The sequence below is a fragment of the Aptenodytes patagonicus genome, chromosome 19 (genome assembly GCF_965638725.1).
Source record: "Aptenodytes patagonicus chromosome 19, bAptPat1.pri.cur, whole genome shotgun sequence".
Taxonomy (NCBI): domain Eukaryota; kingdom Metazoa; phylum Chordata; class Aves; order Sphenisciformes; family Spheniscidae; genus Aptenodytes; species Aptenodytes patagonicus.
This window is the reverse complement of record NC_134967.1, coordinates 3,152,608-3,165,314: the sequence shown is the minus strand read 5'-3', so window position 1 is coordinate 3,165,314 and position 12,707 is coordinate 3,152,608. Positions and strand designations below refer to the sequence as shown.

General features: G+C 38.2%; 1 protein-coding gene across 3 annotated transcripts in view; it reads left to right on the top strand.

Moving 5' to 3' along the window:
• Window positions 1-631: 631 nt before the first annotated feature.
• The window catches only part of PRDM2 (PR/SET domain 2), a 74,256-nt gene continuing 62,180 nt past the window's right edge, over window positions 632-12,707 (top strand). For all 3 annotated transcript variants that reach the window (XM_076355907.1, XM_076355906.1, XM_076355908.1), the window contains exons 1-2: window positions 632-695; window positions 8,203-8,276. In XM_076355907.1, the coding sequence (XP_076212022.1) occupies window positions 8,268-8,276 (9 nt within the window). In that variant the 5' untranslated portion in view covers window positions 632-695; window positions 8,203-8,267. The remainder of the gene's footprint in view (window positions 696-8,202; window positions 8,277-12,707) is intronic.

Here is a 12,707-nt window from a genome sequence, read left to right as displayed (position 1 = left end):
ACACCCTGTAATACAAATACTATCATCTCCCAGGAGGTGGGAGATGGGCTTTTTTTCCCCTCAGGTACTTGCTCAGAAATTACAGGGAGAAAAATTTGATTTACACGGGACAGCACAACATATGTGCAGCAAAAACGGGTCTCAGCCTGTCAGACTGCTAGCCCAGAGAAACCGCCCGCGCCTCCTCAGGGGGTGAGGATCTTCCCATACATCACCTCCAGCTACTGAAATAATTTCCCCTCAGGCACTGATTTATTTTTTCGTTTTCAGTCAGAGGCGAGAAAACCACCTCCCTGCGGAGCTGCATTACCACGAAAAGAAGAAAAACAGACAAAAAAAAAAAAAAAAAAGAAATAGGGAAAGAGAACCTGCTCTTCTCCACAGCTCATTGTCTGGGATGAGGGTGGTGGCTGGAGGCCGCGGTGCGGAGGCCGGCTCCGGCAGGTGGGATGAGCTGAGGCGCTCTCGGGGAAATACTGGGGGTGAAACGGGTGCGGGGCGGTGGGGGGCAGCGGGGGGGGTGGCCGCGGGGCGGCCCCGCTCCGAAGGGGGTCCCGCGGCGGGGGGACCTGCCCGCTTGGCCTCCCCCCAACGTCACTTCCGAGGCTGGAGACAAAATGGCGCCCGGATGGTGCCGGAGCTGAGGCCGCTCCGCGCCGCTCCGAGCCGGGCCGCAGGCGGCGGCAGCGGCGCAGGTAAGAGGGAGGCGGCGGGGCCCGCCGCGCTGCCCGCGGGCGCCGCCGCGCCGGAGGGCGGGACGGGGCGTGGGGGTGGTGGGCAGAGCCAGCGGCGCGGCGCCGGGGCCGGGGGCGCGGCTGGGAGGGGGCCCGGCGCGGGAGGAGGGGACGGCGGCAGCGGCGGCGCGGCCCGCGGAGGAGCCTCCTTCGGGGGGGTGGAGCCGCCCCGGTGGGGGCCCGGAGGGAGGTGGCAGGCGGGGGCGAGGCAGCCGTGGCCGCAGGGTGGGCGTGCGGGCAGCGGTTGCAGGTGCGAGGAGTGAATGTGGGACTTGTGCCCTGCGGGAGCTGGATGTGGGAGAGCCTTATGGAGAGTGGGGGTCTAGGGAGTGAAAGCAAGGGCGAGGGAGGAGGATGGCGGCAGAGGCCCTTTGGAAGAAGGTGTTCTATCCCCTGGGCTCCTTTTTCGGGTTTTTTTCTTGAAAACGCTGCCTCAGAGGTGTCAGCCGGCGAGGCAGAGCTCTGTAACTGCTGCCAGCCTGATGTTGCGAGACAACTGTTGTCTTCCAAATAGTTAGTAATACACGGTCTTCAAAAGTTTTGGCAATTCACCTGCCTTAAAGCTCACTGCAGATCAAGTGTCTGCCAAGCTGGGTGAGAGGGGGCTTGGAGAAATTAATTTCAGAATTGGTTTCCTCACTGGAAATGCCCTTCCTAGGAGATGTCACATAAACCAGAGATTTCTTTGTGATGGTGCAGTGGTACCGTGGGGAAGAATGTTTGGGATGAGAGAGAAGATTTGCATGTAAGACGTTTAGGACAGATCAAGAGTAGTACCTTCAAGTACATTTTCTATCTGAAGCCAGAGCAGCGTGTGGAGCATTGCTGATAACTCTCTCATGAGCGCGTAGCTGAAGCCTTCGGTAAAGTTTCTAGTGGTTTCAAATTCATATGAAGCTGCAGAATTTCCATTTTGAAATAGTAAAGAAAACTTTAAATTGTTTTCAACTGTTGAAGAAGGAAGGGAGGGTGATGTGGTTGCACCTGCTAGCTGATCATTCAGTGGCAAAAGGAATATTTTTCTTATTTTACGTTTGAGTAATCAACCAGGCTGCTTACATTTCTGATGCCACTCCAGTTTGCTGTTCGCAGCCTATGCTCTTGACTTTGGGCACGTTATTTGGATGCAAAGTCTTTTTCGGTTTATTCACACATATTAAGTAGATTAGAAGAACTGGAGATGTACAGCAGTGTGGTATGTAATTATTATGTTGTTGTCTTTTGACACTTGCCACATTTTGATAAAAATGATGTGCATGTTAAGAATTGAGGTATGCTTTCCTTGGTATAGACAGAGAGGCCTGCAGCTCTTCCAACTGTTGAAGCGCGTGATGGTGAATCAGTGATAGCATCGGCGCTCTTCAGATAGGGAACTGTATCACTGATAGATGGGGGGAGTGACTTTTAAGAAACAGAGGAACTATTGGACTTGTAGAGACAGCAACGAGAACCATGTAGTAGTACCTGTTGATTTTCAAGCATTATAGCTCCCAGGATTTGCTAGGGCGGAAGCGTCTCAACAGCCTGTCTGCCCATGGCATAGACCATAAAAATAAGGCCAAGTTTCACTTATAGTGAAACCCTAGTTACGTTAAATAAAAGGCAAATCATCACTTTGGATAATATATCTTAGATGGAGATGCAATGATGAGTATGGTGTTTGGAGATTCCTGAATTGATGCCTGTTTAGTGTAGGTATGGGGATCTGAAGAACCTTCTTCCAGAGTAGCATGGAAGATGGGGGAAGGATGTTGAAGTACTTATGTACATTTGTATAACCCATCCTTACTTCTCTGCATGAATATTTGCTTGAAAATGGAAGGGAAGTAAAGCAGAAAGTCAAAGTGAACGACTATTTTTCTGTAAAAACTAAAATGGCTCTTGAAGTCCATCCTCCAGTGCAGTGATGTTTTTTATCAGGGATTTATAAACAACTGGAGTTCATAAACTCATGTGTGTTGAATATCTGCATTGGCATACCTTTGTAAAGTACTGTAATATATTTGCTGTGGAATTCGTTAGCATGTGAAAGGGCAGGTATGATCCTGATACTTAATGCCTCCCCTCCAATGAAATAATTTCTTTTACCAATGTGTTTTTTCTGCGATTGTATTCTTAGCTGAAAAATATTTCTTCTCTGGCTCTGTATAAAACACGCCTGTAGACAAAACTGGGAGGCTGAGCCCTGTACTGTAAAAAGAAATGATGGAAATGGACTTCTTCATGTAGTAGTAAATCAGCAATGTAGTTGTCTGAGAAAATTTTCATTTGAATTTACTGTCTTTGCAAGTAGAATTAAAAGGTGTACTTATGTCTGAAGATTGGAATGGTATTTCTGTGTATTTGCAGTTGTTAGAGGTGTTATTTTCTGTTGCTTCTCTTGACTAGTTGCTGTTTAATTAATAAACTCGGGGTTTGTTTTTGTGTTGGTGATTTCTTGGCATGGTTATCTGAATAAACCTTTCTAAGGTATAACAGTTTATTTGGTTACCTGGCAGTAAGCAAAGCCTTTTTTCTTAATGGACAATAGGTAATAGATTTTAGTGTTAAGAAAATCATTGTTTGCCCGTTTTTTCTCCATTCTTATTCTGGCAGTCTTGAGTAACTGAGAATGTCTTTGTGATTAAGTGCCCATAGATGGTGCTTCTTGTTTCTATCAAATACATGTTTTAATCTTTCAGAGTTAACATGAACTTAATTTTTTTTTTTTTTTGCAAGCTTTGTTTCACTTAATAAATTGAAAATTTGTGGATTAGAGTATTGAATGGAAAAAATGTAGATGTCCTGATGCTAAAAAAAAAAAAAAATCATGTGCCGCAACTAAAAACTAAAAGCAAAAGACAGTTTCCAAAGCCCTGCAGTATCCCAGCCTGAACCCCTGGTCATTAGGAAGGCGGACTGTTGAGACTTTCAAGTTTTGTTCCTGGTTCTGTAATGAACATGTTTTTACCGGAGCAGTGACGTAATGCATGTCCCATTTTCAGCTTCCAGAATAGGATTGATACCCTTATGCCTGGTTTTTCCTTTCTCTGAATTGGAAGCAACATTCTCTTTCAAAGTGCTTTTTGATTCTGGGAATTGTTAAAAAAAAATCCCCACATACAGAAATGATAAATACGGCTTATAAAATCAGAAGATAGACTATTTAGTATAACCTAGGAATGCTTACTAGAAGTACCATCTGATTTAGTTTGAAAAAGATGATCTGTAACGTTGGGTTTGTATACAGTTACTTGCTCTTGTTTGCAAACTTTATTCCCAGTAAGTTATATTTTTTTGGTAAGGGAATATTTAAAATTCTTAAGCGTAGAATTCAGAAACAACATCAAAATGTTTTTTGTTTCAAGCATTTTGTTTTAGAGTGACCACAGTGTTTCCTCAAGTATGAATGCCTCGTGTATTCTTACCTAAATAAATATAGTTTGTTGCCTAACAATGAGCCTTTCTAAATACACTTTTCTGAAACTCTTAAGATTACGTGATGCAGGAGATCTTCTTTCTCTTGTGTTTGTTTCCCAGATGCTTTAATGTCTTGAGAAAGTGCATAGCATTTTTGTACTCATGAGGTACAGTAGTAGGTGGTGGTTTGAAATAAATGAGACTTGGCAATGTTTTCTGGAAATTAATTTAAAAAATTCAGGTTACTGTACTGGTGTGCATGCTTCATTTTTGGCATAGAACCTTTCTTTATCTTAAGGACTTCAGTGAATCTTCAAGGTTTACTGCGGTAGACGTTGTTAACAATATTCAGGTCTTTGACTGGTAGATGCAGGTATGTGTTGCTGTTGAGTTTGGAGGAAAGGCTGAATGGAAATAATTGTTACCTCTATTTGATGGAGCTGCTGACGTGACTTTTTCAATGTACTAACACAGTTGTAGTCTATTGCTAACTTTAAAACTGATTTAATGTGGTCATCATCACTTCTTTAAACTTGATATGTCACAATTCCCCTGATGACAAATCAGAGCAGTATCATTTTATTTGGGGCTTTCTGGAAAATCTTGCATTGGACTTGACTGTATGTGTAGCTAAAAAGTCATTAGCGTACAAAGTGAAAGCCTGTTTCTGCTTGCGGTGACAAGAGTAAATACGTTGTTGGTAGTCATTGATCATACGGGGAACTAATATTTGTGCAGCAGTTGTAGAATTTGGTTCGTGTTTTCTTGTTTTTGTTGAACTTTGTGCACTAGAAGTTAAAACGTAAATGTAGTGTTACAGATACTTCGTCTTCTGTTCTTATGTCATGTTTCATTTAGGTAGAAAGAAAACTAGTGACTGTACATAAACCTGTAGATAGTCTTAATTATTTTTTTTTCCGGTGCAATTAGTCTTGCTTTCCACATAGCTGAGTTTATTGTTAACAAAATAGGTAACATGGAGGAAGGAAAAAGTAGGGAAATATTTTTCAGGCATTTTTTCGGTTAGAAAGCTCATACATGTAACTTGTCAGAACTGCAAGTATAAAATTTTAAGATGAAGTGTTTTAAATTAATAGCTTTATAAATACTTGTTGAAGCTTTTGGTTTACTGTAGCTTAATTCCTCATCTAGTATTTTATGGTCAACTGGTTCCTCTGGTAACTTGTAGCTGAAAGAGTATGGAGTAGTGCAGTCTGTTAGGAATCTACCTAAGCTCTAAGCTGTGTTATGTGGACGTTTAAATACATCAGTATGTTAAGATTTGTCGTATTCTTCTAAGAAATACCATTGAGAGGTTTGGATATAACCAGTTCTATAAAAGCTGAATAAAACATTTATTTGTAAAAATTTGTAAAAATACCAGGCTTATTTTTTGTTTTGAAAATTCTTCGAAAACAATATTAATTCTAAGCAAAATAATTTTGAATTAGTATATGAAATACAAGAAAAGTGTATTTTTACTGCTCAAATGAAACAAAGTAAAGAAAAAAGTATTTGCTTTTCAAATTTTTGACTAATTTATTTAACAACTTGGGAAAGAAAGCTTAGCTTAGAGGAAATTTTCAGCTTGATGGGACTTTCCTTTAGCATTGACCCCTTCAACCCATCACTTAATTGATATTTACTTCTTGTCTCTCAGATTCTTTATGTTTAGTGGCTGAGTAGTGATGGTGTTGAATGTTTGCTTCTGTAAGGCAGTGCTTTAAATCCTTATTGCCTTTACAACTCTGGGTATTCTGGGTTAAATGCCTTCCTCATTTATTCAGTGTTGAAAATCACGTATGTACTTCAGATGACTGTCATTTACCGCAGTGTAACATATGTGCACTTCTTACAGTAGGTTTTCTAAATCACTTTCCAGAACCATGATAGAAAATGGTTATGTCAACAGTTAAGCCCTTGTCATTGAGGGACTGATAATCTTCAGTGAGAGGGAGGAGAAAAGGTAGAAACAGGCAGCTGGAGACAATAACCACTTAAACTCGTACGCTACAGCCATAGCAGCTCATCAGGCTGTGCTCTAAAATTGTGTCAATAAAAGGTTCATGCTTTTGTTGTCTTTACGTGAGTAATTGTTTTTTGTTTTGTAGCCAAGTATAGAAAAACAAGACACTTGTTACTAAAAATAAGTTGTTTTTCACACTAGGAAATGTTTTGATGCCTCTCTTGCTATCCAAAATATTTAATTTATAAATTGTCATTGTGTGGGTATTGTCCCAATGAACAATGAATAAAAGAGCAGTGGCTTTTTCTCTGTTATTCAGGCCTCATCTCAAGTACAGAAGTTTATACTGACTCCAACATTTGCTTTTTCTTTAATCAGCATTTCCATGTGCTAAGGCAACTTTCAGCAGATGACAGGCAGTCTATGGATCAAATTTCAGAAACCATTTGCCTGAAGCATTTGCGTAAAAATGTCTGAAGTCGAAATCATATTTGTCAGGAGGGAAAATGAGTTAAGATATCAAGGCTGAGGGAAGTAAAGGGTATGTGGAAGATGTGTGAGAAACAACTGTGTGCTAACGCATTAGCAACTTAGAGCCAAAGGGACATTATTGTCAAGATTTAACAATCTCAGGAGTGCCTGTAACTAGTAATGAAACCTGGGGAGCACTCCCTACTTGTTTGGTAGTTTCTTGGTGTTGGCTATGTTCTCCATCAGTGTTAGAGAAAATTTTAGAAAATCAAATGCTCGGGATGTATCATTCCTAGGAAATGATTTGTATTTGACAGATGTACTGAAATAATTTAGAAAGTTGTAATAGTACATTCCAAAAGGAGTGTTTTTCTTCAGATGTTTAAAAGCTGTTCAGATAGAGCTCCTTATCCTGCAACTGGTCTTTGCTGGCAAACTGTAAATCCCACAGAACCAGTTGCAAAACTGGAACAGAAAAACAGATGTTTCAGCTCTTTGTCTAAATGCTCATGTAGTATGGAAATATAAAGACAAAAGGAGTTAATCCCGGAAGAGCTGTAAACAACAGAAATATTCTTTTCAAGGAAGTTTTTCCTTTTCTTATGAATTTCTTAATGCGACATTTGTATGATACTTGGCAGTATTTTCACTGTTAGGCGGCATTAAGAATTCTCACAGTGCAAAGATGTGAAGGATTATATGAAATTTATTTGGAGTATATTTTGCTTGAATGTATTTTAAATCAAATGTTAGTATTTATACAAAGTGCTTAGTAAAAAGTCAGTTAATCATTGTTATAATAAGAAAACTAAAGACAGGGAAGAAATAGCAGTACTTGAATAAAGTGCTTTAAGTGATTAGGTACCAGTTAACCTCCAAAAAAGGGTGTTGTTCATTTATTGACAATTCTGTATGACACCAGGAAGGATAGTGTTTCCAGCGTAACTTGCAATAATGCTTTTTTGTATGTATGTTAAAAAAAAAAAAAAGGAGGTGAGTCGATGTACTAGACTCTTAGATATGGCATTGTTCTGATTTAGTTTTGTCTTAAGTCACGAGTTTCCAAACTTGATGCCTACTTGCACTAGGATTTTTTGTTGGAAACCTTTTGAAATCTCAGGCTTCTGTTAAACAAGAATGACAAATGCATTAATGTAATAAAATACCTTAATAAAAGGCCCAATTTTAATGAAGACTTTCCTGTTTCTAATATGGGAGAGTAGCGACTCAAATGCATGCATTTTGTTAATTTGAAAACCACTTGAGGTCTTTCATAATGCTTTGATATTAAATTCTAAAGAGATCTGACTCCTAAAGTTCTTAAAAGTACTCAATCTTGAACAACCTAGCTTGTTTTTAAAAGCAAATGAAACAATCCTACTTGAGCACATTTCTGTTGCATCATCATTTAAAACTGGGAGAAAGATTAATGACAGATATCTGTCTTGAAATTATTCATATAAATTTGAGCTGTAATAACAAAACTATAGTTTGGAGCAGATTTTTTTATAAAGCAATATGCTCCTTTGTGACAAATGCTTTAGGAAGAGAAACTACAGGTCTGTGTGTACTTTCAATTCAATGTAAATTTGTAGGTAGGTACGTGTTACAATTGTCTGTTTTTCTTTTTAGGGCTCATGTAATCAAAGGAGTTTCTTTGTTGTGTGTATCTTTTCAGAACACAACAGGAATTCAAAATGAATCAGGTGAGTATGAATGTAAGACTTTATCAAAATACTTAGATGTTAGAACAGTTAATTATTAATAAGAAAAGTAAATCAGCCACTAAAAATGTTCTTTAAAATCTTCAGTGTCATTAAATTTCATAAACCTCCTTTCCATAATGTGTATGCTTGTGCGATTTATTTTATTTCATGGATTTAAGTTTTTTGTGTGTGAAGTCCCTTTAGCAGCATCTAAGTTATTACTGCTGGCACCTCTTATAAGAACACCTCTCCAGAAAAATCCATTTCATCCTGAGGCTTTGGGTGATAATTCAGCTCCTTATAGAAGTGGCTTGAAAATTGAAGGCTTCCATTTTTTTTTTTTAACCTTTTTTAACCACTTTACTATTTCAAATGTGCAGTGAACGATCTGTCACAGAAATTGATTGAACAGGAAGTTTTACTCTTTTCTGGAACCGTAAGCATTTCCCCTAGAATCAAGTGAAAAGACTGGGAAAGTGCATTTCTTTTGTGATGCAGTACTCTACTATATGGATGCAAGAATATCCTGACTGGAGAGTATTGTTTTAACCAATGCCAAGTGTACATGATTTTATTTTGTCTATCCGAGTAGGAATTATACATGTTTGTCTATCACGCACAACTGAATACAGTTGTACTTAGATACTTACAGAAAAAATACATGTTGCCTTAAATTTTTCTCACAAGTACTTCTCTCTTTGGATGATCTTACAAAGTCCCTTTGGTGTGGGAATGTGAACATAGGATAGTACACTGAAGGAATGCCATTTTTAATTTGCTAAAAAAGTTGGCTATGAACAGAAGGTTTCTTAGCCAGAAACAGCCACAATACACAGTCATGTAAAATGCTTTGTATACTTTTTTTATTGATGTCTGTATCTAATCAGTGCGTTTATTGCCCTTTATGCCCTTATGTGATCATCAGCAGCACTGAATACAATTAGCACTTTGCTGAAGTATGTTCTCACTAAAGTTATAGAAGCATATACATAATATAAGTAATTACAGTGTGAAATGTGTTGGTGAGATGTTTCCTGTTGCTTTTTTCCTCTGGTTTAAAGTGAAAAATCTTCAATATGTATGTGCGTATTTAAAAAGCAAAAAGCAAAATATAATCTCTATCAGAGCCTTGAAATATGTATTGTAAAAAATACATATTTGTATTGTATCTATACATAAATATAAATTATCATATATATAAAATACAAATAACATTTGCATTAGCACACTTTGAAGCATTCGTAGTCTAGTTTGGGGTAACTATTGCTTCATAATTTATTTCTATTGAGATTTGAAATTTTTTCACCTGTAAGGTTTGTTTTGAATGCACTCAGTGGCATGAAGCGAACAGCCTATTGCTCTGCCTGCTTGAGTAATAATCCTGCTTTATTAGTCATTCTGATAAGCTTTGAATTCTGCTAAAATTCTGAAGGCTGTAGATGCTAATCTTTAATTGTTATCATTGGCTGTTTCCTTCCCATTTGTGTGTCCATGTCCCCTTGTGTCCTGTCTGTTGTCGTGTCCCGTCTGTCCCCCCCCCAGTCTGTTTCTAGAATTAAGATTTCTGTGCTGTATGAAAACAAAGTCTTCATCTTTCTTACTGCTACTGCTAATATTGCTTATGCAGTGCTGTGATGTATGTCATCTTACAATTAAATAATGAGATGACCCTGCCTCTGGGAGTAGTTAAAATAGCTTAGAGTCCTTCTTGGTGTTTCTGGCTTTCACATTTCGTTTCCAAAGTGTACAGAGCTCATATGGCTTTTTATTGTTCAATTACCATTCATATTAAGTGTGTATTTAGCATCAACCCTGTGGTGTTTTTTCTTGCAGTGCCCTTGTCATTTCATTCACTGTTGACAAGTTGTAGTGCCAGGTCTGTATAAGAAATGTTTTTGCCTGATGCCAAACATCTTTCGAGTGTTCTGTTCTCGTATTTCTTTCATTCTGCTTATCTCTGCTTTTGGTGTGACTTCAGTGACCCTGAAACTACTTGGGCTATTGTTAATTTAGTTTATATGAAGAGACAGCTAGTTTTGTTGTTTAGAACATAGAAATCTTGAAGTAGTGAAGGAAAACCTTTTCATAAATAGTTTGATATGGCCTTCTTGTAGTAAGGAGAAGAAGGGTTAAAAAAAAAGCTGCTGTTTTTGGAATTAATATTTTTGGGTTTCTTGGAAGATTGCTGTCTCAGGATAGACAGTATGCGTTCTCTATTTGTTTTAAAAATAAATCTGCCTGTAGTATCTAAACTACTTCATCAGAATATGCTGAATAATTTATTTAAAAAAAAAACAACAAGCAAACATGGGGTTTTGATTGGTAGCATTTACTGCATCTCAGACTGCATTAAGATAGAGTAGGAAGAAGGTTGCGTGCTACCTGGAAAACTGCATGGGTAGTTATTTAAAAAATGCTGAAGGCATACGTTAACAAATTACACCTGCACTTGTACGAAAACTCCCTCTCCCCATTCCCTCTGAATTTTTCAAGGTTTATTTCAAATATTTCTGATACATCTTTAATTGTCAAGCACACACAGTGAAATTGTTGCAAAGAGGGGTAGCCAGATAAGGTTCTTGGGCAAGCAGAGAGCTTTCTGCTTCTGACTTACCTTTCTTGTGCTAGCTGGCTGTTTGCGTCAGCAATCTTCCTTAGTCGCTTCATCTCCTTTTCACAACTACCTCTTCTAACTTCTCTGCCATGTCCCTCTTTCTTCAATGGCATCCTTTCCTTTATCTTTTCATTTATCTTAATCCTATTTCCACCACACATGACACTAACTGAATGTTTGTCATTCATTACACCGTTCAGGATGGTTTTTTTCCCTTTTGCTCTAATCTGATAATCTGTAAACATCTTGTTGCAGGTACTGTTTCTACTCTGCTTAAATACTCCTTGTAACATTATAGTCTCATTTGTGGTTGGTTCATAGGTACAATTGTATTGAAAGTGGTGTGAAAAATTGCTTAATCAATGTGTTGAAAGGTACTATCAAAGTGATTGGTCTCTGAATTTGATGCAAACAGGAAAAGATAGTTTCAGTTAAGGCACCCCTTTGGCCCTCAAATGATTTTTTTGGCATTGTTCTTAAGTCACTTCACCCCGGCTAATTTGAACGCTAGCAATGTAATATTTCTGATGAACTTCAGAGTAAGGAGCTTAAAAGTGAAATAAGCTTCAAGTGCTTTTGTATTCAAAATTGCAGTCTTGAAGTGAGTGAAAGATACCATATTAGGACTTCAGTTAAATGCAAAAGTTGGCTGTAGGACATGTACCAGTACACTATCCTTATCAAGAGGTGAATTTTTTAAGCAGAAAAATAAATTTAAATGTGATTGTTAAGTGTTGGTGGAAAAGTGGTTGAAATATAGTATTTCTTCTTTTGGTAGACAGACGTTCCTTGGGGACAAGCTGTGATCTGGAAAATGTTTTAAGTAGCTACATTTAAATTGCAAATAAAATGAGATTGCACTGATTTGACTGAACTAAATTGTTTATTTCACTGTTCAGTATTTGGTTACTTATTACCATTCGTTTGAGGCGTGAAATGTATTGTTATGTACTAGGCCATATCCAATTTTCTGGTACTTGGGAAATCCATTAATATGACAGCTGTCGAATGAGTCCGAGTGTTGTATTCTCTGAATGTAGCTGCTAGTCTTTGATTTTTGTAGGTAGATGCAAAATAAAGTTCTGATTGTATATTACTCCATACAAATAAACTTCTTAAATGATAGAACAGTTTGGGGATATTTATGGCTAAAAGGAGGTGTAACTATTAAGGAATATGCCAGACACATCAGAGGATATGGCACAGTGCTGTACACTTCTGTCTAAATCAACTGAGTCTGATTTTTAAAGTTTTGGTAGGTTAGAATTTATTTACATGCTTGCGATTTTTAACTGCTCATCTAGCTTTGCTGTAAAAAAACCCAAAAAACCAAAACCAACCCCCCCTGCCAACAAACCAAACCCCAAAATGAAGCTCAATCAAAAAACCACCCCAGTTCTGTTAGCTTGAAACTTGAAGTGCATCGTTCTGATAGCTGTCTTGTTCACTCTCTAGTCCCCCTCATCTATGCCTATATATAATTTGTTAGAAACCATTGTGAAAAATAGGCTTGGTTCTCCCCTAATGAAATCATGGGGTAAGGTACTGGAAAGATATTTAGGTTTCTTTGATATGCTGAGAAGAGCGTGTTTCTTTTTTGTCTGATGAGACATGGCTTCTTGTGTATCAGTTCAAGGCTAACAGATGTCTGAAAATCAGACTTCTTTCATCACTATTTTTCTTTTTGGATTGTTGGAAGAGCAAAATAAAACTTTGCTCTGCTTTGAATAGACTTCAGCTATTATAACTAAAGAATAAGGATTTTTTTTTTTCCCTCTGGTCTCTTCACTCTCTTGGATGGAAAGGGATTTCTGGCA